The sequence below is a fragment of the Dryobates pubescens genome, chromosome 30 (genome assembly GCF_014839835.1).
Source record: "Dryobates pubescens isolate bDryPub1 chromosome 30, bDryPub1.pri, whole genome shotgun sequence".
Classification (NCBI taxonomy): Eukaryota; Metazoa; Chordata; class Aves; order Piciformes; family Picidae; genus Dryobates; species Dryobates pubescens.
Genome location: NC_071641.1, coordinates 723,195 through 745,946, shown reverse-complemented (window position 1 = coordinate 745,946; position 22,752 = coordinate 723,195). Strand labels below are relative to the sequence as shown.

At 41.9% G+C, this 22,752-nt stretch overlaps 1 protein-coding gene across 3 annotated transcripts in view; it reads left to right on the top strand.

Annotated features, from left to right (window-relative positions):
• The window catches only part of ANK3 (ankyrin 3), a 209,755-nt gene that overhangs the window by 64,774 nt on the left and 122,229 nt on the right, over window positions 1–22,752 (top strand). For 2 of the 3 annotated variants that reach the window (XM_054174590.1, XM_054174589.1), the window contains exons 5-9: window positions 1,947–2,045; window positions 5,629–5,814; window positions 6,360–6,383; window positions 7,610–7,708; window positions 19,491–19,589. In XM_054174590.1, coding sequence (XP_054030565.1) covers window positions 1,947–2,045; window positions 5,629–5,814; window positions 6,360–6,383; window positions 7,610–7,708; window positions 19,491–19,589 — 507 coding nt within the window. The remainder of the gene's footprint in view (window positions 1–1,946; window positions 2,046–5,628; window positions 5,815–6,359; window positions 6,384–7,609; window positions 7,709–19,490; window positions 19,590–22,752) is intronic. The other variant, XM_054174591.1, reaches the window with a different exon arrangement.

The window sequence follows — 22,752 nt, the reverse complement described above, 5'->3', positions numbered from 1 at the left end:
GTCCTACATGCTCTGTGTTGGATGTGTGCCCTGCAACTCTGCCCTGTTGCTGTGACAGTCAGATGTCTCTCAGCTGCTTTCACTGCAGCTACTGTAACTCAGCCAAAATTCACTGCTAGAGGTCTGTCTACATTTAGTCCGTATCTGGGGCTAAAATACAGCAGTTATTCTAATAGCCTCTCCCCAGCAGAGAAGGGGAGTCAGGAAAAGGAAAGAAGACTCACAGTTTGAAATGAAAATGGCTAAACTGGGGTTAATGTCAATACAAAGTCATACTTAGCCTAGCAAAGGTGCAGTAGTCACAATATCCAGGAAGGCAGTCCTCAAGAACAGGAAGAGGAGCAGCATGATAAGGAGTCCCAACAGGAGGCTGTCCTTTCCTCTGCCATCTTCTTCCTTTATAGAGAGTGTGATGCTCACGGTCTGGGATACCCCTGTAGCCAGTTCCAATCAGCTGTCCTGGCTGTCTCAGAACTGCTAATGGCCTGCCGCCCACAGCTGGCATGGGAGACTGTCCTAGCAAAACCAGGACAAGGTCTTAGGCTACGGTTTCCCTTCACCTCTCCAGAGCCCTGAACGTTGATGTTTTTTCTTTGATTCAAGCATATGGCTAAACTCTTCTCAGCTCATCTCTGTTTGGGTCCATTGGTCTTCTGCAAAATCTAGGTCAGTGTCCTTTGTAACTGTTCTAGCTGAATCGCTGAGCTGCTCCCTCTTCATCTTCCACCCTGCTGGTCACTGCAGATGTGAGAGTGCTGATACTTAGCCAAACCCAGTCTTATGGAAGTACTTCCTGAACTTTTGTGTTATTTAAGCCAGAGGAAATCTCCTTCTGTTTTACCTAATATTTTTAAAAAGCCATTACCTCCCATTTTATTTTGTACTTCCTTTTGTCCTTGTACTTCCCACATTTTAGAATAATCATCAGAAGTGGTGTGTAGCAGAGTAAAAGGTCTGAGAGGATCTGAGGAGGGAGTAGTTAAAGAGGGAAGCTGCTGCCCTGCTTGCAGCTGACTCGTGTGTAATTTACTTAATTCTGAGGTTCATAGGAATCCAAATGGCATGAGATTTGGATGACAGTGAGAAGACAGGGCCTTAATAGAGCCTCACTGAAACCTTAGTGACCTCCTGTCAAAAATATTGAAGGGCATCATTATCCATTGCTGGTGACATGAGGAAAAGGATTAGACAAAATCTAGCAGTAATAGGTCTGACAGAGTAATGCAGGAGTATGAAGGCTAAAACCATGTATCATGACAGATCAAAAGAGAAGGGATTGTGTTTCTTGTTGCTGATGCTTCTCTGGCTGCTCCAACAGTACCAAACTGCTCAGTCAATAGTTTATGGACCTTTTTAGCTGTTACCATAAAATGTGTTTACCACTAGCTCACAGTGCTGTTAGACTGAGGCACATGCCACACCATATGAAAGCCAAGCTGTTCCAGGTGCGAGTCAGCACCTTCTATATATTCCTTTAGAGGTGTCTGATCTCAGGACAGGTTTCATTATTTCGATTTGCTGTTTCAGTTTTGTGAGTGGCATCAAAGCTGTGGGTTTCAGAAATGCTTAGAAAAGTAGGGAACTATGCATTGCCTTAATGCTAGTCCCCAAAAATTCAGTTCCTGAAATATTGGAACCTGCCTTTAAGGCAAAGATTAAAACATGGACTGTAAGAGAAAACACTTTAGAAAACACTTTCTAAAGAATGAGTTAAGCTCTTCAGCTTCTAATAGTTGTGTCTGGTCAGCTGAAATATTTCACTGTGTCCTATTAAATAACATTACCCTTCTCCTATATTCTCTCAAATTGAAGGAGATCATACCATCAACTAGCATGGGAGCATGCAGGTTTGGGTTTGGTGTTTTCCTCATCTACCCAAGTTTGGCAGATCAGTGGTATCTATGAAATGTTTGTGAAGGATTTACATTTTTGTTTTCCCATTTCAGAATGGTTTCACTCCACTGTATATGGCAGCCCAAGAAAACCACCTGGAGGTTGTTAAGTTTCTTCTTGACAACGGTGCCAGTCAGAGCCTTGCCACAGAGGTAAAAGTCTGAATTTCACTCTTTCACTTCAGCTGTGATTCTCACCGTCTTCTGTCAAACTAGTCTTTTAAACACAAAATTAAATGCCAATGGGAAGTTCTATCTGAGAAATGTGCTAATGAGTACCAAGTGACTGACTTTTCAGCATTTCAAACCATCTCTTGCCATTTCCAAAATAAAACATTACTTTAACTAGAAGTGGTTCTAAATATAGATGTGTTCTTAGTCATAACTGCTAGACTTTCAGGTTAAGTGCTCAAACAGGGAAGCTGTGTGCATAATATAGAAGTTCTCTGTGCTTTCATTAAAAATAGTGAGGAATGTGGAGGGCAACCATAAATTAAAACCAACTATTAAAAACCCGGCTACACCTTGGAGCCAGCCCTGGGATATCAGGGAAAACACGGAATTAGTGTTTGGAGCATTTTCTAAACTGCATTTATAGCCTCCATGTATCAGCTGGTTATCCCATCTGGCCCAGCAGTGATCATTTCAGAGTGCCAGAAAGGTCCATCCTTGAAGATTCTCTGTCACCTTTCTAGAAGAACAGTTCTATTTCTTGCTTTGAAAACTAATTCTAACTCAAATAAGGTAACATGGAAAGTTAAAAAAGAGGCAGATCTATTAGTAGTCATAGACTTGATAGCTTTTTAATTTGATGAATTTTCAGTTGTCTTAATTTCAAGATTTTACTATTAAAAACTATTTCCGTAGCTGCTCTTTCGAAGATTTGTTACGTTATGATTGCTCTAACTGAAATGACTTCATGAAGAAACTAATGCCCACTTGGAAAAGCCTGCTTTTTGCAAAACGGGAAATGCCCAATGACTTTATTGCATCACTGTACCTCATGGAATCACTATAATGATGTTCACATGGAATGTTTTTATTTGCTTCTAAAGTCAGCAGCATAAAAGTGAATGGCTAATGGATCAAAATTATGTTTTCCAAATTAGTTGCAACTAGAAGTATGCCTCAGAAACTATGTTCTGGAAGTGCTTGAAGATGTGAAAGCCAAGAAATACCAGAATTAAATGTTTTACATCTGGAAAATTGATTGAAAATTGTCATTTTCAGAGCACTGACTTAATTTTCTCTGTGACAGCTTCGAAACAAAGAATCCTGGGTCCCCCATAGGTGTAGTTTTCAGACTTTTGAAAATATTTTTGCTACTGTATGATTTCCTGAAAACACACTTTTTTAACTGTGCATGGGTCCTTGGTTAATTTTCTCAGGTGTCATTTTTACCTTGAACATTGTATGCCAGTCCAGCTGGAACTTGTCTTCAACTCAGCTTGATGATAAGGTCCAATCTAAATTTATCCATAGAGAGTTCCTTTGCAGGTACCAGACTACAGAACAATGTTGTTTGTGACAGTTTCTTATGGGTGCCTTTTATTTTCTCTTTGCCTGTTTTCTTCTGCTTCTGATTTGTCTTTATAAGTGCAAAAGCCTTTATTATTAAATGATTGCCATTTAGCTAAACATTCATTAAAATGAGGACGTCTTAATGAAGATCTTGTAAATTAAACCCAACAACACTGTTTTCTTTAAATGGTTTTTCATTTTTGAGGGGTTGCTTTGTTTCTCATGGAGTAAGCTTTGCCTTAGGTTTTAAAGTGCAGATGCTAATTATAGCGCTGACATCAGGGTATTTTCTTGCAACTGCTTTTGTGGTTTGGCATCTTCAGAGAGCATGTGGTGGAAATGTGTTCTTGTTGGTGTCAATATTCTCAGTCTTGGTTTACTTGGCCTTGGTACAGTGATCTCTGCACACACCAAAGTGATGGTAGCTCTCATCAGAGTTAGGAGGTTTGGGGGATGGCAGCTGTTCTGGGATTCAAATTAAGTGCTTCCTCCTATTTGTCCACTGCACTCTTACGTAAGGACAGGCAAAAATGAGTTCAGAATTCTACAATTGTTACCAGTATTTTTAGAAGAGGAAGCCCAAAGAGAAAGGCATTGCAGGCTGTGCCACTGCTGGTGGCTGTAGAAAAGGCCAAGGAAGCCAGCAGCTCCAGGTTACTACTATCTGAGCTTTTGCACTCAGGGTTTCTCCAGGCAAGAGCCTCCATCTCTGTAGGTACAGCATAGCTATATTGCCAGAGCCCTCTTGTGGGGATGCTCACAGAGTACTTTAGCCTTCAGAGCTACACGGTGTATTCACACCCTGTGATGCTCTCTGCTCATAGTCTGAGGTTGTGTGGTGGTCACACCCCAGGAGCAGCTCACAAGACCATAGCCAAAGCCCTGCCTTGCTACTGGAGGGTGGTGAGCCAAAGGCAAAGAAGGTGGCTGTGCTTAAACGAGTTTTAAAATTGTCATGAAAAAGAAAAAACATCGTTAGGAGCCCAAAAATGGCATCTCTTCTTTTTCCCTCCAAAACTGGGGGAAAATGCTCTCTTTTGGAACTCCTTCTGGTTTGGGCTCCTTTCAGCAAGCCAGAAAGAAATCCTTACTGAAAACATTGCTTTTAGTTCCAAAGTTACTAGGTTAACCCTTGCACTCTGCACTTTTGACACAGAGTGAGGATCTGCACTCTTCTATGTCATTGTTACACTTTTATTTCAACACATTTTCTCCTTGATAGATGTACTTGAAAAGTGAAAGTGTTTACCTGCTAAAGTGGATATATTAATCGAGAGTTAAATATGATAAAGAAATATCCTAAGTAGAGTAATCTCTAGTTGTGATTTATTTATTTTTTTAGTGATGTATGGGTATTATCTTGGGCAAAGCTGAACATCTTCGTGGCCTGGAATATGATTTAAATGTTTGGGACAGAGCAGAATCTAAATGACAGCTCTCATTATTTAGTTTTCTAAGAATCCATAAAAATAAGATTCTGAAACCATCTTAGACTGTACTTTTCATCTGTTGGAGTCCACATTAAAATCCATTAAACATAAGTTTTCTGGTTTTCAGATTTCTTATTTTGCACTACTTTGCCTGTTTACTAGTCTGAAAGGAAATAATTCTGTTTATGAGAGGATTGTTCGTCGCATCTATACACATTTTCATGCATGGATGTTGTAATAAAGCATTTGGTATATTGGGAGAATGTGGCATTCATGATCAAATATTACTGGATTCCAAATCCTGACATGTTGTTTTGGTTGTTGGTTTGGGTTTTTTTCCTTAAAAAAAAGCAGATTATAGCTTGTGAGGGGAAGGAATGGATGACAATTTGCTATGGAAATACCTTTAATTATTGTAATTTGAATATTCCAGCTTTTTATATTTCTTTACATAATTCTACACTTTATTATACACATGTTTATGTAACTTAACTCCTGAGGAATTTCACACTTTTTTTCTCAACTCTCAGTCATTTTTATTTGCATTGATGTTTAAATTAGGATTGCCAGAAAAGTGTTTCCAGCATTTGGGACCTAGTTTACCTACACTTTACTCCAGTTTCAATGTTGTTGCTGGGGATGGGTACTTTTAATTTGCACCATGCCACACTTTATGTCTGAATTTGAGCCAGTACTGTCACTAATGCACAGAACTCTTTCCTTCCCCTTTCCACCCTCCTGGAAAGCCTGGAACATGTGTTGAGAGTCCCCATTATATGTTGCAGGATGGTTTCACGCCTTTGGCAGTAGCTTTGCAGCAAGGTCATGACCAGGTGGTTTCACTGTTGCTTGAAAATGATACAAAGGGGAAAGTCCGTCTTCCAGCCCTTCACATAGCTGCTCGCAAGGATGATACGAAGGCAGCGGCTCTGCTCCTGCAGAATGACCACAATGCCGATGTGGAATCAAAGGTCAGTTGTGAAAAGGAAAAAGGTTTGATGCTGTGAAGTGCTGACTACACGTGTTACATCCAGTGAAGGTCTCCCTTAGCTTGAAATATTTTGTTGCAGGTGATGCATAACTTTCTCCTATAGGATGTGATTAGGAATAAAGTTTTGTTTGCTTCCTTTACCTCTCTCTCCTCCATTCCCTTTTTGTTTAAATCAGGGTTAATTTCTGCTGCAGAAAATAATAAGCAAAATATTACTAGAATTATTCTCTGGGAATGTAGGCCACTCCTGCAGTGGTGTGCTGTAGGTATTGTGCAAGTTGAGTCATTGGATTGGTTGGCTGTGCAATTTCTCCTTTAAGAACTTTGGTAAACATGTAACAATTAACATTCAATATACTCGCTCATTCAGCTTCCATTCAGTCAAGCTTCCTCTGTGTGCCAGTCATGCTGTCATCTGAGCTGCCATGCCACATAGCAATCATGAAGCTTATTGCATCCATATCACCAGTGGTGAACTAACCGTTCATTTTTTCCCCTTCTTTGCTTCCAAATGTGTTAACCTAGATGATGGTGAATAGAACAACAGAGGTATATATAAATATATATATGCATCATCACTCCTCCATGACTTAGTGCTGCTGCATCATTTCTTCCTCTTCCTTTTTGCATTGCCCTTTATAGGATAGATACCTGCTTTAGATGAAATGAAGTAGCATGTGCTAGAGAAGACTGTAGTTTAGATACCAGGGCTTTCTGCAGCTGAAACTAGGGTTTAAAAGTAAGAATAAGCATTCTTGGGAACTAAATGCCATGATAAAAGAGCCATATTTTCTAAGATGTTTTCAGGGATCCTCATGGAACATATGTTTATCAGATATTTTAAGAGCTGCAGACAACCCTGTCATATTGTGCATCCAGATCTGATTTCAGGCTTCTGCATGACACTTACCTTGATGGTGTCAGCAAACACAATGATCTGAGAGTGGTTTTATATCTGCAAACCTCCCAAAGCAGGGCAATGGCAGCTAGCATGGCTTGCTAACAATTTAGAAATGCATCTAGTTCCCATAAGGTTTCATTCTTTGCAGGACTGATGGAATTGCTGCATGTTTTAGCATTATTTTTAAAAGAAGTAAAACTACTTAAATATGGAAATAAGTTGCTGAAGTAGTTTTATCAGTTAGGCATCTTCTAATTAGGGTGGTAACTCATGGTGTCTGGACGTAAGTCAGTGTGATTGCTCACAGTGGGAGACTGATCTTCATGGTACTAATCTTTGGACAGAAAACCCCATATTAATAATTTAAAATAATCTTTGATGTTATTTTCATTTGCATCTACTTTGAATTTATATAAAAAACCCCCAAACAGTTAAATGACTTGTAGCTGAACTTCTGCAAAGAATCTCTAAGAGATTTAACTTGCAGGACTGACACAATACAAACAACTAGATATTTCTAGTCAGAAGTTGATTTTGTGTAAATAACATCATGGTTTTAATACTCAAATGTTTGGTGTTGGGTTTGTTATTTTGTTGGTTCTTTTCTGGAATAACTGAAAGTCTTATCCTATTTCTGGTCTTCTAGTATAAATATGTTAATTGTTTTTCCCTCCTGCATAGCAATACAGTTTTATTTAGACTCTCTGGGAGTCTATAAATAAATGTCAGTGAGCGAAAACTAGTACAGAATTGGAATGGTGACTTGCAGCAGACTCCTATTGCTAGCTTTTGTCAGCAATGTGATACAAATTTTGAAGTAACAATGAGATATAAAAAAATAAGTATGTATTTGTTTTGTTTTGTGTTTTTCCAGAGTGGGTTCACTCCGCTTCACATAGCATCTCATTATGGGAATATCAATGTAGCTACATTGCTGTTAAATCGGGGTGCTGCTGTGGACTTCACTGCAAGGGTAAGCGTGAAATCTTACTGTTTAATCATCACTTAGATACTTTTTTTTTGTTGTTTCCCCACAAAGGTATGGAAAAGCACATTGCTCTTACCAGCCTAGGGGCCTGGCCTGACTGTATCTTGTTCTGTTACAATATGGTATAAAGGGGGCTTTCCTGGGCTGTTGAAGTGAACACGATCTCTAGTATTCACCTTTGGAAACTTCTGTTTTAATCAATAGGAGCTGCTATTTTCATAGTTCCAGTGTTGCAGAAGGTAGGCTGTGGTTCAGTGAATTGAATGCTTCCACCTGCATCTCTAACATATGTCAGGAGTGCACTCCCTGTTGAATTATTCTCAATGTGCAGTTGTTTCCAGGGAACATAAAGTGCAGGTGTACTGGTCAATAAAGCAGCTGTGCCTTTGCTGCATATGCAAGAGTCGAATGATATGTAAATGAGATCTGAAAAATTGGAGATGTAGAAAATTAAATGAGATATAGAAATGGAGAGGAGTCCATAATGGGAGCTGTATGGCAGAATCCATGGTGGAATGGTGGAGCTAACTCTCTTGATCCTTTAAGCTGTGCACCAAAGTCATGACAGCCCAGGGAATGACAGGATAATTCCTCACATGTATGAAAAAGGATCAAGAAGCAGAAGGGAAATGGTATGGGCTTTGTTGGTGTCCCCATGGTTGACTCTGGGTTGGGTTGGAGGCAGCTGACCAGTGTCTTCAATTGTGCCTTCTTGCTTGGGAAGCTGGTCTGTCCTCTCACAGGCAGCTGGACTGGTCTGACAGCCTGGTGCCAGCAACGCATCATCACACAGCCTTGGTCAACGTTTGGCTGTATCTGCTGTTGGAAGACCAAAGAACAATATTAGATGAAGGAGCATTATCAGGCTGGGGAGGATGTGGAAACAATAACATGTAAGCAGCATAAGTGTAGAGGACAGAAAATGACAGAGGGTAGTTATAGACAGTTGGAAGAGGGGGAAAACAAAGTGTAAATGGGCAGGAATACAGCAATATGAAGAGCAATGAAGGAGATTGCACCAGACACAAGAAGAGAGTCAAAAGAAAGGCAAATGCAGAGGTAACACAAAATTTAATGAGCATGATGGAGAGCTAGAGAATGGGCAGGGTAGAGAGGACATTGGTAGAGAACTGAGTTGCTGCCATGAGAGTATGTGACACTTTATTAAGGGAAAAGAAGGGAGAGAAATTAGAGATTTATAGATAAATAGAAAAGGGACTAACATTCAGAAGAGGTTAATCTTGGAAAATACTGGAGCTAGAACTTTCTACTTGAAAATTTGTTTGGTCATTAGCTTCTTCAGTAATGTCTTGGTTGAGGGTCTAGGTGAGAGGTGCCACTCCCTGTGGATCTCTAAGGTCCTTTCCAAACTAAGCTGTTCTATGATTCTGTGAAAGCCAGGGAGGAGATGTGGTAGTGGTTCTTAGGATAACGGGGAGAGGGAGAGAAACTAAATGGAGCAAGAGGCATCCAACCTGAATATAATAATATATAATATATAATTAATTAACAATAATATATAATTCAGCAGCTCCTTTTCAGAGATTTTTGTTATGACTTGTGTTTATTACTCTTTGCAGAGAAAAAATGTTATTCTACTGCTTGGTGCATTTGTCACATAGAAAAAAAGTGAATTTTCTTTCCATTTAGAAAGCTTGTATATTTAAAAACTGGAATGCTTCTATAGTTAAGGAACATATTTACATGCAGCATGTAAATACAATGTTTAGCCAATCACATTCATATTGTTGATGAGAGAGAGGTCCCAGGTTAGATCTACGTGAAGTTCAGAAGCTAGGAGTAGATTTGAGGGTTAAGGGTGTTTGGGAAGCTTCTGACTATGCATGCATTGCTCTTACTGATAATGTTGACCTCTAATTCCTAGGTCCTGAAACTGACCACATTAGGGCATAAATGTATTTCAGATGGTCATAAGCTTTGGCATTCAGTATTTGATAGGCTTTAATCACAGAAGCAAGGAAGACAAATGAGGTCTTGGGTCAACTCTTTCCCACTCAGAAACAAGATTAGGGATTAGCAGTCAGCATCATTTAGTGCCACTAAATATCATCTTGTCTATACTTGTTTTATTAAAATAATACATCTTAGGTTTCAGCAGCTCTGTTCTGGACTGGGGGCATTGATGTAGTACACATGCAAAGTAACAAGGCCACCCCTCCCTCCTCTTCAAGATAGGAAATTCCAGGTTCCATGAGTTATCATTAGAGAGGCAGGCTGCTCAGATAGCTGGGGAAGTGCAGATGCAGTGACAGCCCGAAAGAGCAGTGGGCTGATGCTGTGACTCAGAGCACTAAGCAGCTTGTTTGTGCTTGTGATAGCTGAGTGGGGGCATCCAGACAGCACATCTCTAATGTACGGTGGTTGCAAACCTAGATAAAGTAGCTGTGACAGTAGTAATCGTAGCATAAATAACATTAATATGGTATTGAATTGTGATCTTCAGTGCTTATCAGACTGTGGGTAATGAAAGTGTTTCACAGAAAGATGAGTTAGATTCTGTCAAAGCAGTGGATTTGCAGGCAGGGCACCAGTAGAAGCTAAATGTTAAGTGTAATTATAAGCACTGGGTAACCTTGATGTCCCAAATTGCAAAACAGAGAGACGTACTGCTGGGAGAGGCACTAAAAATGACACACAGGTACAGCCTGCCCACTGCCACCTCATCACCTCTTATTTCTGTAAACAAGATCCATGATGTGCTGTCTTCCTGCTGGAGGAAGGACCTAAGACCAGCAGCAGAGGAAAGCTGTGGAGGGGCTGTAAGCCAGCTGATCTCACGCTGTGTGTATGTACTGTAGCTGTCAGAAGTACCAACTGTAGGCTAGGGGTGTCAAACACTCTTACAAACCACCAGCCATTTTTCCTTTGTTCATATTAAACAACTATGAAACAGCACTACTTGTTTATCTCTCAGTTTACATTTAAACTATTTAGGCAAGTAACCCTCCAGAGGATGGAACCAGTCTGTTTTCAGTGGTGCTCAGTGACAAGAGGTAAGGGGCATGAACTTGAACACAGGGAGTTCTATCTAAAGGTGAGGAGGAACTTCATTACTTTGAGGGTGGTGGAGCTTCTGAGAGGCTTCTGAGAGATGTGGTGGAGTCTTCATCTATGGCACCATTCAAAACGTGTCTGGATGCCATCTTGTGCAACTTGCTCTAGGCGAACTTGCTCTGGCAGAGGGGTTGGACTTGATGATCTCTGGAGGTCCCTTCCATCCTCTATCATTCTGTAATTGTGTGTAGCAATTCTGAGGAGAGATTTCAACAAGAGCAGAGGATTATGGTAACAGAAGATGGTGGTGTGGAGGGAACAAATGTGTGAGGGTGGGATAAACAGCCAGATTCCACCATTGGTGTAGTGCAGATGGGAAAGCGAGGAGAAAATGTGAGTGGACATGTAGGATGAAGGTAGAGCTCTGAGCCTTAAGGATAAGGGCAAATATGGTGAAAAGAGGATCTGGTCATAGGATGTAATAAGGCAGACCTGTGGCAAAGGAGAGCTCTTCAACTGCTGTGTTTTCAGTACGTTTCTGAGAGGTTCCAAAGATATGAGCTAACTGATGGCTCTCAGTTTGTGCACAGGATGTGAGCAGTGGTGCTGTACTGTAAGTAAATTATGTCCCCAGTGATGTGCAGTAGCAGCTGCTCCACTCCTCCCCCCAGTATACACCTGCATGCCTCTCAGCTGTCATATATTCCCTTGTTCCACTCTTCCATTGCATCTAAGAAAAACAGGCATAGTTCCAGGAGATCTTATAGGTGTTACTGTGCCTACCAGCCTGTGCACCTGCTGACCATGGAGGCTGGGAGGATTGGAGATGTACCTGCTTTTAGATTGCACTCTTCCAGACCAATGGCTGATTGCATGTCAGCTCTTTCATTGACCTGCATTGCCACTTGCGTGTCTGTCTTCTTGCTACAAGAGCAGGGAAGATGGCACGACATGGAAATATCCCTGTGGGATGGATAGAGATAATGTCAGTAAATCAGCTGGTGATGGCCCTGATTCTACCAATTTATGGGGAGGCAGCTCCAAGAACCTCCATAACCTCAGTGCAAGTGAAACAAGGTCTCCTTATTGAGCTGGATGTTTGCCATTGTCTAATGAAATAAAAGTACTCATTCCAAAAGGCTTGAGTTCTTGGGCTCAGACTCAGCAATAAACCTGTCACAATTACTGGCAGGGTATGCACTGCAGAAGCAGCATGCATTTTATGTCTCTTCGTCATCCTTTTTCTGTAGTACATTTTCACATGTCTGGTTATGCATCTTTGAAACCCTTCATTGCATCATCATATTTCCCTTTTGATTAAGTGGGAGGCAATCATATATGGACTAAACAAGTGGAGAAAGAGAACACAGGGTGGGATTGTGGTCAGTCTCCTTTCTTAGCCAGATTAACGCGTAACTGCAGTTGCTACCGGGGCGTTGAAGGACTGTCCTTAGCTGGCAGTGGCACCTGATGTTGGAGGGGTGAAGATGAACCCTACCTGTGAACTGGAAGAAGTCCAAAGAATTTCAAGTCCATCTCTCTCTCAGTTTTCTCAACTGGAAAAAGCAATTGCTGTTACTTGAAAAATATTCTTTGTCAGCCACTTGTCCCTTCGAATTAAACTGCATCTGGTGTATCTGATAAAACCTAGGCTTTAATAATTTTGATATCTGCCTCCTGTCTTCTGGAACTACCAACCCAGTGATTAGCATGGAGCAGTGAAATCCACCAAGTGGGCTCTTATGTTACAGGCGCTCAGTTCAAGAGATCTGTTGTTCACATAGAGTGGCCATTTGCATAGTGAAAAATGTGCTCCCATCCTGGCTGCTGCTTCTGGAACTGGACACTGTTGCAGGGGCTTCATGCCATGGGCTTGACTTTCTTTATCAAATCAGGTCATCTTCAGCCTGAGGGTTGCAGGAGGGTGCTGGGGAAAAAAGACAGGTCACAGAGGGATTTCTCCTTTATCTTCACTGCTCCCCTGAAAATTTCTCTAAACTACCTTGCACTTTACTATCTAGGACTTTGAAAGGTATCCAGATATATGCTAAAGCAAGCAATAGCCATTGAAAGAAACAAGAAACCAGTTTCCTTAGCAGTCTGATTATACCTGTGGTGCCCTGTGCAAGAGAGACCCCTGCAGAGTGGCTGCTTGCTCCCATTCAGGCCTTGCCAGCCATCTGTGATGGAGATGTGTGTCCAGACTGCAACAAGAACATGCAAATCAGTGTTTCTCCAAGGCTGCAGTTCAGACAGGGAGGTGAGTACGGTGCTTTGAATAGATATTTTTCAGGAATTTTAGTTAGGAAAAAGTTATCTCTTAGGTGTTCACTGAGTTTTCAGATGTCATTCTTCTGTCTGACAGTATCATTCAGTAGAAGGATCTGTCTAGTGCAGATGAGGAAATGCCTCTATATCTAAGGAGCACAGTGGTTAGAAAGGAGGGAAAAAAGAATATGTTCCCTGCAACTTCTAGAGCAACAGCTGGAAAATATTTGTTGACCTCCACATCCAAATTGCTTGTACTTGAGCAAGTCAGAAGATTCAGGTAGCAAAGAAATGTTCTACATAAAGATGACATCTGTCCATATCTTTCTTGCCAAAGCAAAAAGGAGGTACTCACCGTGCCATATAACTGCATCCAGCCCTGGAATAGTTTTCCTCATATACAGCACTCCTTATTCTGAAGGAGATCTCTGTTCCACTGGGATTGGGCATTTCCTGCAGAAAGTTTGCTTACTGGAAGGTTGAGAAAGGATTTGGCAATTTTGAGAGAGTGGTGTGAGGACAGCATGCATTAATAATGACCCTGAGGCTGAGAAGCAGAACACCATTAGCCCATCAAAAAAAGAAGGCAATATGTAAGTGACAGTAACATAAGAGAAAAACATCTTTCTATTTCCCTAGTGGTATTTTGCCATAACAGCTTCTTGCTATATTCTTCCATCTTTTCTTCCAGGACTCATACATCTCAAGCCTGAAAAAAAGTGTATATAAGCATACAAGAACTAAATTAGCATGCCTTTCTACTATTTAGTAGAGGAGGAAAAAAGCTGAAAAATTATGCAGTGTTGTAAGTTCCTGGAAAGCATCTGATTGTGTTTGTACTTCCCAGCACACATCCCCCTTCTCCTGAAAGTCCTGTACAAGTCTCAGTGACCTCACTAACTGGTACTAGAATATCAGGCCTTGCATAGACTGTGCTGTGTTGTAGCTTCAGTGCTGAACTGCAGAAATCTACAGAGGGAGACAATGTTGAGTGTTCTCATACAGAACATCTTGATGTAGTTGCATAGTTCCACATGGCAGTTTTCACAGCACAATCTTCCTATACCTCCAAAAACTGATAATATCCATGCATTGATAATTTCAGTATATGACAATCAACAACCAACATTATTCTCTTTCCCGAAGAACCTCTACTGATGGAGAGATTTTCCTTTGTGTAGGAAATGTCTGCTTTAGCAGTCAGCCTATTTTCAGCTTCTGTTTTATTCACACGTTCTTTGTCAGTATTAAGCTCTTCACAGAGTCTGCTCTCAGCTGAGAACTGAGAAGGACTGTCTTGTTACATTCCAAGTTAATCTGAACGTTTTGTTAGGAAACTGGTGGGTTGTTTTTTTAATCAAAGATAAAGACATGACATTTTTCTGATTAAACTCCGCTGACAGGCTGGAAGGAGAGCTCACAAGTGGAGGTTAAGTTCTGTCATTGATAGTGAGGAAAAATATGATAGTGAGGGGAAATAAACCAAGGGCTGGAACACCTCTGCTATGAGGACAGGCTGAGGGAGCTGGGGTTGTTCATCCTAAAGAAGACTGTGGGCAGACCTTATAGCTGCCTTCCAATTCCTGAAGGTATCCTACAGGAGGGCTGGAGAGGGATTTTTCATAAGGGTGTCTAGCAATAGCAAAAGGGGAAATAGTTTGAAGCTGAGGGAGAGTAGGTTTAGACTGGAGCATAGGAAGAAGCTCTTCAGTGTGAGGATGGTGAGACTCTGGAACAGGCTGCTCAGGGAAGCTGTGGATGCATTCTTACTGTGGGTGTTTAAGGTCAGGTTGGATGAGGCCTTGTGCAGCTGAATCTTGTGGAGAGGCATCCCTGCCCACAATGGGGAGGTAGGGGAGATTCCAGCCTAAGCCATTCTGTGAAATGTCAAATCCCCATGATGCTACCAATGACTTGTCATAGTCCCTACATGATCTGCCCTTTAGTGAGCATTTAAAACAATGCAGCACATAACCAGGAAGGGTTTACCTGCCTTCATGTGCCTTTTTTCTTATTTCTCATTACTTATTGATTGATTAGCATCCTTATTCTTTTAAACTCAGGATGTCTGATGGGAGAAAGAGGTGATCCTACAGGACAGCATAGCATACCAGTAACCAAGGAGATGTCTTAATTTAAAAATAAAACTTTGAAGATGTGCTGTGTTTGCACTCTGTAATTCTTTAATTTATTTTTTCCTGACTTCCTAGCCATTCTTGCTGCTAATTTGCAGTAGCAAGGAGCCATTCTGACCACTGTGGTGATCTGTGACCATGTGTCAGAGGGGAGCCGATCGCATTTCAGATGGGGGGTGCAGGTGGCTTATTGCTCAGAGAAGGGTAACTCAAAAGTTGTTTGAATTTGCTTGTGAAGCTGTAGATACTTGCAGCTGAAAGGATTTAGTGTTTCCTCCAATCAGGCATAAGCAGAAGCCACTGAACGTAGAAGCAGGTCACTGTTCACCCATCGTATTGCTGGATGTTGTGAGACTCCAAAGGCACAGGCCTTGTGTGAAATGCTGGTGGGGTGCAGCACATAATGGATAGAGATAAGGGGAAACAGTCTGCCCTGGTGTTGCGAGGTATGTGAAGAACTGCATGCGTTCACGCTGTCACACTTGGAGCTATATATAGTTTCAGAGTACTTCAAGTCATGTACTCCAGGAAATCTACCAAGGGGGGAGAAGAACGGGTATTTGCTACTTCACAAGGTTATGAGTATTTATTGTGTAGTTTTAGGTTGCTATTCTCACAAGTTCTGTTTCATATTCCCTGTGGAATTTGTTAACTCTCAACTTGAATGGCAAGTTGGATCTCAGTGTCGAAGGCTCTACCTGAGACATTATCCAGCATTTGATATTTCAACATCAAGGGCAAGAAACACTTCAGGACACATTCTAGATCTGAACCACATCTTTTAATGGCAAATTTATGAAGGCATTTCAACTTTATTACTGCAGGAAAACGTTTTTGAAAGTTTCCTGATTTACTATTCTATCTTAAGAACAAAGGGAGAAATTTATAGAAGATCAAACAGATAAAAATAGATTGAAAAGACAGCAGATGCTGTTGATTTACTGAGAACTCAGAACCTCACATTTGGTTGCTATATTGTTTGCTGATACCACAGTTTTAGTAATAATAACTTACACCCATGATGCAGATATTACAAAGAGGTTTTAATATCTGGTTTCTTGTCTCAAATACAAGCAACTCAATCTTGAATTGCTTGCCTTACATTTTGTCACCAGAAACCCTAATGATGATGATGTCTCAGTTTTACTCCCTTCTTGGTTCACTTTCTTCATTGTCAAATGAGCGATGGGAAGAGGTCGTATGTGTGATACATCTAAATATAACTTTTTTAGACCTTGGCACAACACAGTGTTGAACAGCTCGTGGCCTGGACAGCAGGCCACTCGCTTAGGAACTGGCTGGAGGGCCGAGCTCAGAGGGTGGTGGTGAATGGTGCCACATCCAGCTGGCAGCCAGTCACTAGTGGTGTCCACCAAGGATCAGTGCTGGGCCCCATCCTGTTCAATATCTTTATTGATGATCTGGACAAGGGGATTGAGTCCATCATCAGTAAGTTGGCAGGTGACACCAAGCTGGAGGCAGGTGTTGATCTGTTAGAAGGTAGGAGAGCTCTGCAGAGGGACCTTGACAGGCTGGACAGATGAGCAGAGGCCAAGGGCATGAGATTTAACACATCCAAGTGCTGGGTTCTACACATTGGCCACAACAACCCCATGCAGTGCTGCAGGCTGGGGTCAGAGTGGCTGGAGAGCAGCCAGGCAGAGAGGGACCTGGGGTTACTGGTTGATAGCAGGCTGAACATGAGCCAGCAGTGTGCCCAGGTGGTCAAGAAGGCCAATGGCTTCCTGGCCTGTATCAGGAACAGTGTGGCCAGCAGGAGCAGGGAGGTCATTGTGCCCCTGTACTCAGCACTGGTTAGGCCACACCTTGAGTCCTGTGTCCAGTTCTGAGCCCCTCAGTTTAGGAAAGATGTTGAGTTGCTGGAACATTTCCAGAGAAGGGCAACAAAGCTGCTGAGGGGTTTGGAGTACAAGCCCTATGAGGAGAGGCTGAGGGAGCTGGGATTGTTTAGCCTGGAGAAGAGAAGGATCAGGGGTGACCTCATTGCCCTCTACAACTACCTGAAAGGTGGTTGTGGCCAGGAAGGGGTTGGTCTCTTCTCCCAGGCAACCAGCACCAGAACAAGGGGACACAGTCTCAAGCTGTGCCAGGGGAGGTTTAGACTCGAGGTGAGGAGAAAGTTCTTCACTGAGAGAGTCATTCGTCATTGGGATGTGCTGCCCAGGGAGGTGGTGGAGTCGCCGTCCCTGGAGGTGTTCAAGGGGAGATTGGACGTGGCACTTGGTGCCGTGGTCTAGTCGTGAGGTCTGTTGGGACAGGTTGGACTTGATGATCCTTGGGGTCTCTTCCAACCTTAGTTATACTGTGATACTGTGAACTGGATTGATTTAGTTTAGTGTCAAGATGAATGGGAACCAGACTTCTAATATGCATTTGTCCTACCTTTTGTAATGTTGTCTGTTTCTCCTTCATTACTTTATTGATGCTTAGAAAATGCATTTCTTCTACTCTGAGTATGAGGCAGTAAATTATTTGTACTGAATTATTTTGACATATTAACAAGGCACTGAGATCTATTAGACTGAATTAATCTCTTTGCCCATCAACCCAAACAAGTGGGGAAAAAAGTTATCTTTCTTTTTACCTGTGGTACCCTTTATTTCAAGACTTTACTATTTTTTGTTCTGTTTCAGTTGGTGGGTTTGGGGTTTTTGGGCTTGTTTCTTTGGTTGGGTTTTTTGTTTGTCTTCTTCCTTAGGAAAGTGGAATTCATCTCTCCCTCTGACTTCAGTAGTATCTTTCCTCCTGCAAAGAGAAGAAAAACAGAATGTATCTCCTCATAACTGGTTTTCTCCTCTCCTTCTCTGACCTTTTTGTGGCTGATTCAGTAATATACTGACCCCATATTATATCCAATGTCAAATTCTAGTCAAATAGAATCAATTCTTTCTTTTTTTTTCCTTTCAAAATCCACTCACAAACTGCAGGTTAAATGATGACAGTTTTACATTCCTGGAAGGATTAGGCATAGTGTTCTTTTTGGTGTAATGTGTTAATCATCTTTCTGTTTTACTTCAATTATTAAAGAAATGAGAAGCTACCCTGGAATAGTAGGACACTTTGATGCTCTAACGATCATTAATATTGGCAAAAGAAGCTCTGTCATTTCATCTTGGTGAAATGTGTTTTACCTCTGGAACAGCAGTAGTTGCTATGTATTAGCTTCATAATGATATCTTGTGTAAATGATAATGTTGCACACTGGATTTAGGTACTCAGTGTTATTAAGCTGTGAGTCAAGCTGTCTCGTCTGAGAGGGGATCTTTTCCAGTGCTGGTTTTCTATCACTCCACTCACCTTCCGTTTTGAGGAAGCACTACTAAATGGTTTGTTGGCCGAGTGACTCCTGTACCACTCTCCAGCTATTTAAGGCTGGAGAACACAAGCTCACTAAAATGTTCTGCTTTCTGCTCAGTCACAGGGAGACTGGTTTTAAACAGCCAGCTGTTTGTGCAGTCCCTGAATGCACAGAAACATGTTCTTTAAAATACTGTTTGTCTTCATACAGAAACTGCATGCTCTCCATTTAAATCATTTTATTTTTGCTTGGTTCCATATGATCAGATAGATCAAGATATGACCTTTGTAGACCAGAAGATAAAGGATTCATCAGAGCATGAAGAAATGTCCTAGCTACTTCTTGTTAAAGAAGTGTGTTGGTATGCACATGCATTGGTTATGTAACTGTCCTGGATGTGCAGCACTGCTGCATGCTGCTGGCCCGCCAGGCAGGAGACAAACACCGATTTACAGTCTCACTCAAGTACAGCATTGCATCAAAACAGACAGAAACAAACTTGGTAGAAGAAATTAGTGTCTGAAATGAAGGTGCTTGTGAGGCTTTCAGAGTTGGCTCATAATGTTCAGAGTGTTCAGAAATCAATAGCGTTGGCAACTTGTTGCTACAGGTGTAATGGTTTTACTTATTTTTCATGGCTCCCAGAAGGCTAATGGAGTTGGGAGGTATGAATCCTTATCGTTACGTGCTCAGAAACAACCCCAGTTGAGTTAATTTGCTAGAATTATGTCAGTAAAATTGCATCAATTTGACTCTTAGACTAAATCTCAGAACCGAGGCACAATCATATAACTCCAATCACAACTTGATAATTTGTCAGCATAATATCTGTATCAACCTATCAGGCCAGTAATTCACTCCTGTGGATAAACACAGCTTCCCTTGGCTTTCATACTCCCACGGAAACAAAACTCTGCAATGCTTTAGCAACTTGCGTGTGAGTCATTCTGTGAGCAAACTGATCACAGCTTTGAAAGAAAGATGGATATGGAAATATGGATATTTACTGTCATGTTTTTTCCTTCCACAGAATGATATCACGCCATTACATGTTGCATCCAAGAGGGGAAATGCAAATATGGTCAAACTCCTACTTGATCGAGGAGCTAAAATTGATGCCAAAACAAGGGTAAGCTAAACCATGAATGCTGTGAGTGACTGTGGAATTCTTGCCTCTGACCTGTTCCTTGCTGTACAGCTTAAATCATCCATCTTCCTGGCAGCCTACCACAGCTGCAGTGTATTTCTTTCTGCAGAGAATGGTTGCAGAAGGATGTTAACAATTTACATCTCTTAAAGGTGAGATGCTGGAATAGGCTGACTGGAGAAGCTGTGGATGCCTTCTCCCTGAAAGCAAGGTCAGGTTGAATGGGGCTTTGAGCAACTTGGTCTAGTGGAAGGTGTCCCTCCCTGTGACAGTGTGGTTGAACTAGATGTCTTTTTAAGGTCCCTTCCAATCCAGACCATTCTGTGATACTATGATATGTAAAAGGAAGGCTTCATCTGGTAGATGAGGAGCATGAAATCCAAAGACTAGAGGTTAAATCTAGGCTAGGCACGTGATAACAAGTTGCAACAGGAACATGGTTGCACATTCCTCTGGGAATTATATGAGAAGATGTTCCAGTTGCAAGAGTTTTTAGCTGCCCAAGTTAATGTTCTGAACAGTCCTTGTCTCTTCATCATCTGGTGTGCTAGGAAGGATTTCCACATGTTTCTGAAGCACTGTGGCTTATCTTGCAAATCATATGCTGGCAGAGCCCTGGACCAGGCTGCCCAGGGAGGTTGTGCAATCTCCTCTGGAGAGATTTCAAACCCACCTGGACATGATCCTGTGCAGCCTGCTCTGAGTCCTGCTTTGGCAGGACAGTTAGACTAAATGATGTCCAGGGGTCCCTTCCAACCCCTACCATTCTGTGTCATTCCATGTGAAAGCAGTGTGTGAAGCACCATGTATGACAAAGCTCAGAACCAACAAATCTCTGTGTTCTTTGTACAGTATTTAATTAGAAGTTGCTTCTAGCTATTTAGGGGAAGAGGTGAATGTACAGGAAAATACTAAAAGATGTGACTTCATATCAGATATTTCAGGATTTGAATGCTAAAAGAGTAACTTAGAACTGCAATGTGTGTTTGCCTTTCTTGTGGCACAGTGTCACTGGTAAGTCTCACGCAGCTCAGCCTCTCTCTGACTGGGTGCTTAGATACTGGCTTGGATTCGTCAGTGAATGTGCCAGGTGTAGGGAAGGTTTCCATCAGGCTGACACCCAGCGCTACTGAGTGACTTAGAAGTCCAAGGCACAAGTTTATAACTATTGCTGTAGTTAAAACCCAATCAAACCTCTTTAGGGATATTTAATTTACTCAGCGTCAGAAAGAGAAGGAAAGCCTGGAGGAGGGAATGCTCCCCACGGGTCAGTGAAGACTGGAGAGACATTGGCTCTCCTATGGTCCTCAGATACCTCTCCTGTCTGCCACGACTTGACAAAAATGATGGAGAGTGACAGAGCGATAACATCAGCCAGTTCCTCTCAGCACTCTTGGGTGCATCTCATCAGGGCCTATGGACTTGTGAATATTCAATTTGTGTAACTGATCCAAGACAAGAAGCAAGGGGTGTAAGCTGCAGCACAGGAGGTTCCATCTCACACAAGGGGGAACTTCTTTACTGTAAGGGTCACAGACCACTGGAACAGGCTCCCCAGAGAAATTGTGGAGTCTCCTTCTATGGAGACTTTCACAGCCTGTCTGGATGCATTCCTCTGTGACCTGAGCTAATTGTATGGTCCTGCTCTGGCAGGGGGATTGGACTCAATGATCTCTTTGGGTGCCTTCCAACCCCTGACATCCTGTGATCCTGTGAATGTTCAAATGTCTGGAAGGGAACCTGGGACTAGTGGTGCTGTGGGCTGTCATGGTAGTCTTTGCAGCATGCTCCTGTGGACGTGAGGTGACCTTCAGGAGCTCTGCCTATAACTTTTGCCTTATAATGTTAGCAGATAGCCTCTCTGTCTTTTATTTCTCATTATTCCACATGATTTCCACTTGAGGCATCCCTGCCCAATGGTTGGACTAGATGACCTCTAAGGTCCCTTCCAACCTAACCCATTCTATGAATAACTCTAAGTAAAACAAAGAGATAAAAATATTTTTTCCCTACAGTTGTTACTTTTGTTTGCTTTTCCTGTATTTCATCAGTCTCTGAGATTTCCTGCAGTGCTTGCTGAGGCACATTCATGCTACTTTTTTTTTTTCTCTGTAGCAAATTCAGAAACTGGGTCAATTTATTTTGTCATCTTTTTCAGTCTCTTCACATGTTCCCCTTTAGTTCTTCTATTTTACCTTTGGAAGTCACTCATGATTTCCTTGCAAAATGTTGCTGGTTCTGCTAATTGGGGAATATGGAAGAGATGATTTTTCATGGATGACATGAAACATGGGTATCATTTCTAGACTAAAATAATCAGCCTCCTACACTCTACATGGGGGCTGCCAGGCTGAAGGGGATGGGCCTACCATGTGATGGGAAGGGCCACATTTCAGTGATGTGACAGAAGGGGTTTGGGTCAGAACGGAAAAGGGAATGTGGAAAGCATTTATATGGCCCGCTGCAGCCAAGACGCTGGGGACCACTGCTTTATTAAGTTGAAGTCTAGCTTGTTGGTTTCTTTTAATAGTGAAATTTTGTGATCTTCATTTTCTGTATCATAGGCTCCAGGGTTAGACATTAGGATAACTTATGTAACTAAAAATAAAAGCTAGGATGGAAACAGGATCCAGGAAGAGGGTGGAAGCATTAACAGCTCCTGAGTCTGGCAGAGCCTCTTAGTGAGGCAGAAGGCAATGGATGAGTGTGGTTCAGAAAGCAGTGGTGGGTTTTTTTTCTGGCTTCCCCCAGAGACTGCTTGCTTCCCTAAATACCCATGTACACCATTAATCAGAGGGGATTTGCATAGCTCCTCCTCCTTGCACCTGTCTGGCATGACCAGAGGCATCATTCTCTGGCAGTTAGTGACTAAGTGAAAGTTTTTCTCAAGGCAATACTGACTCATCCTGGCAAGGGTTTACCAGCCTATGATCTGGGCAGCATGTGCCTCTGCCCAGGAGACTCACTGAACTGAGCATTCAGATGTATGATCAAGAGAAGGGAAGAGCATTTCTGGAGCACATCAGGAAGGATTTGCAAATATATAGGAGAAGCAATAGAAGACTGAAAGTAAATGGTGCTAGATTAAAAAAGAATATGGGTTTAGCAGTATCTGTCCAGTTCTCACGTCTGACCGCAAAGATTA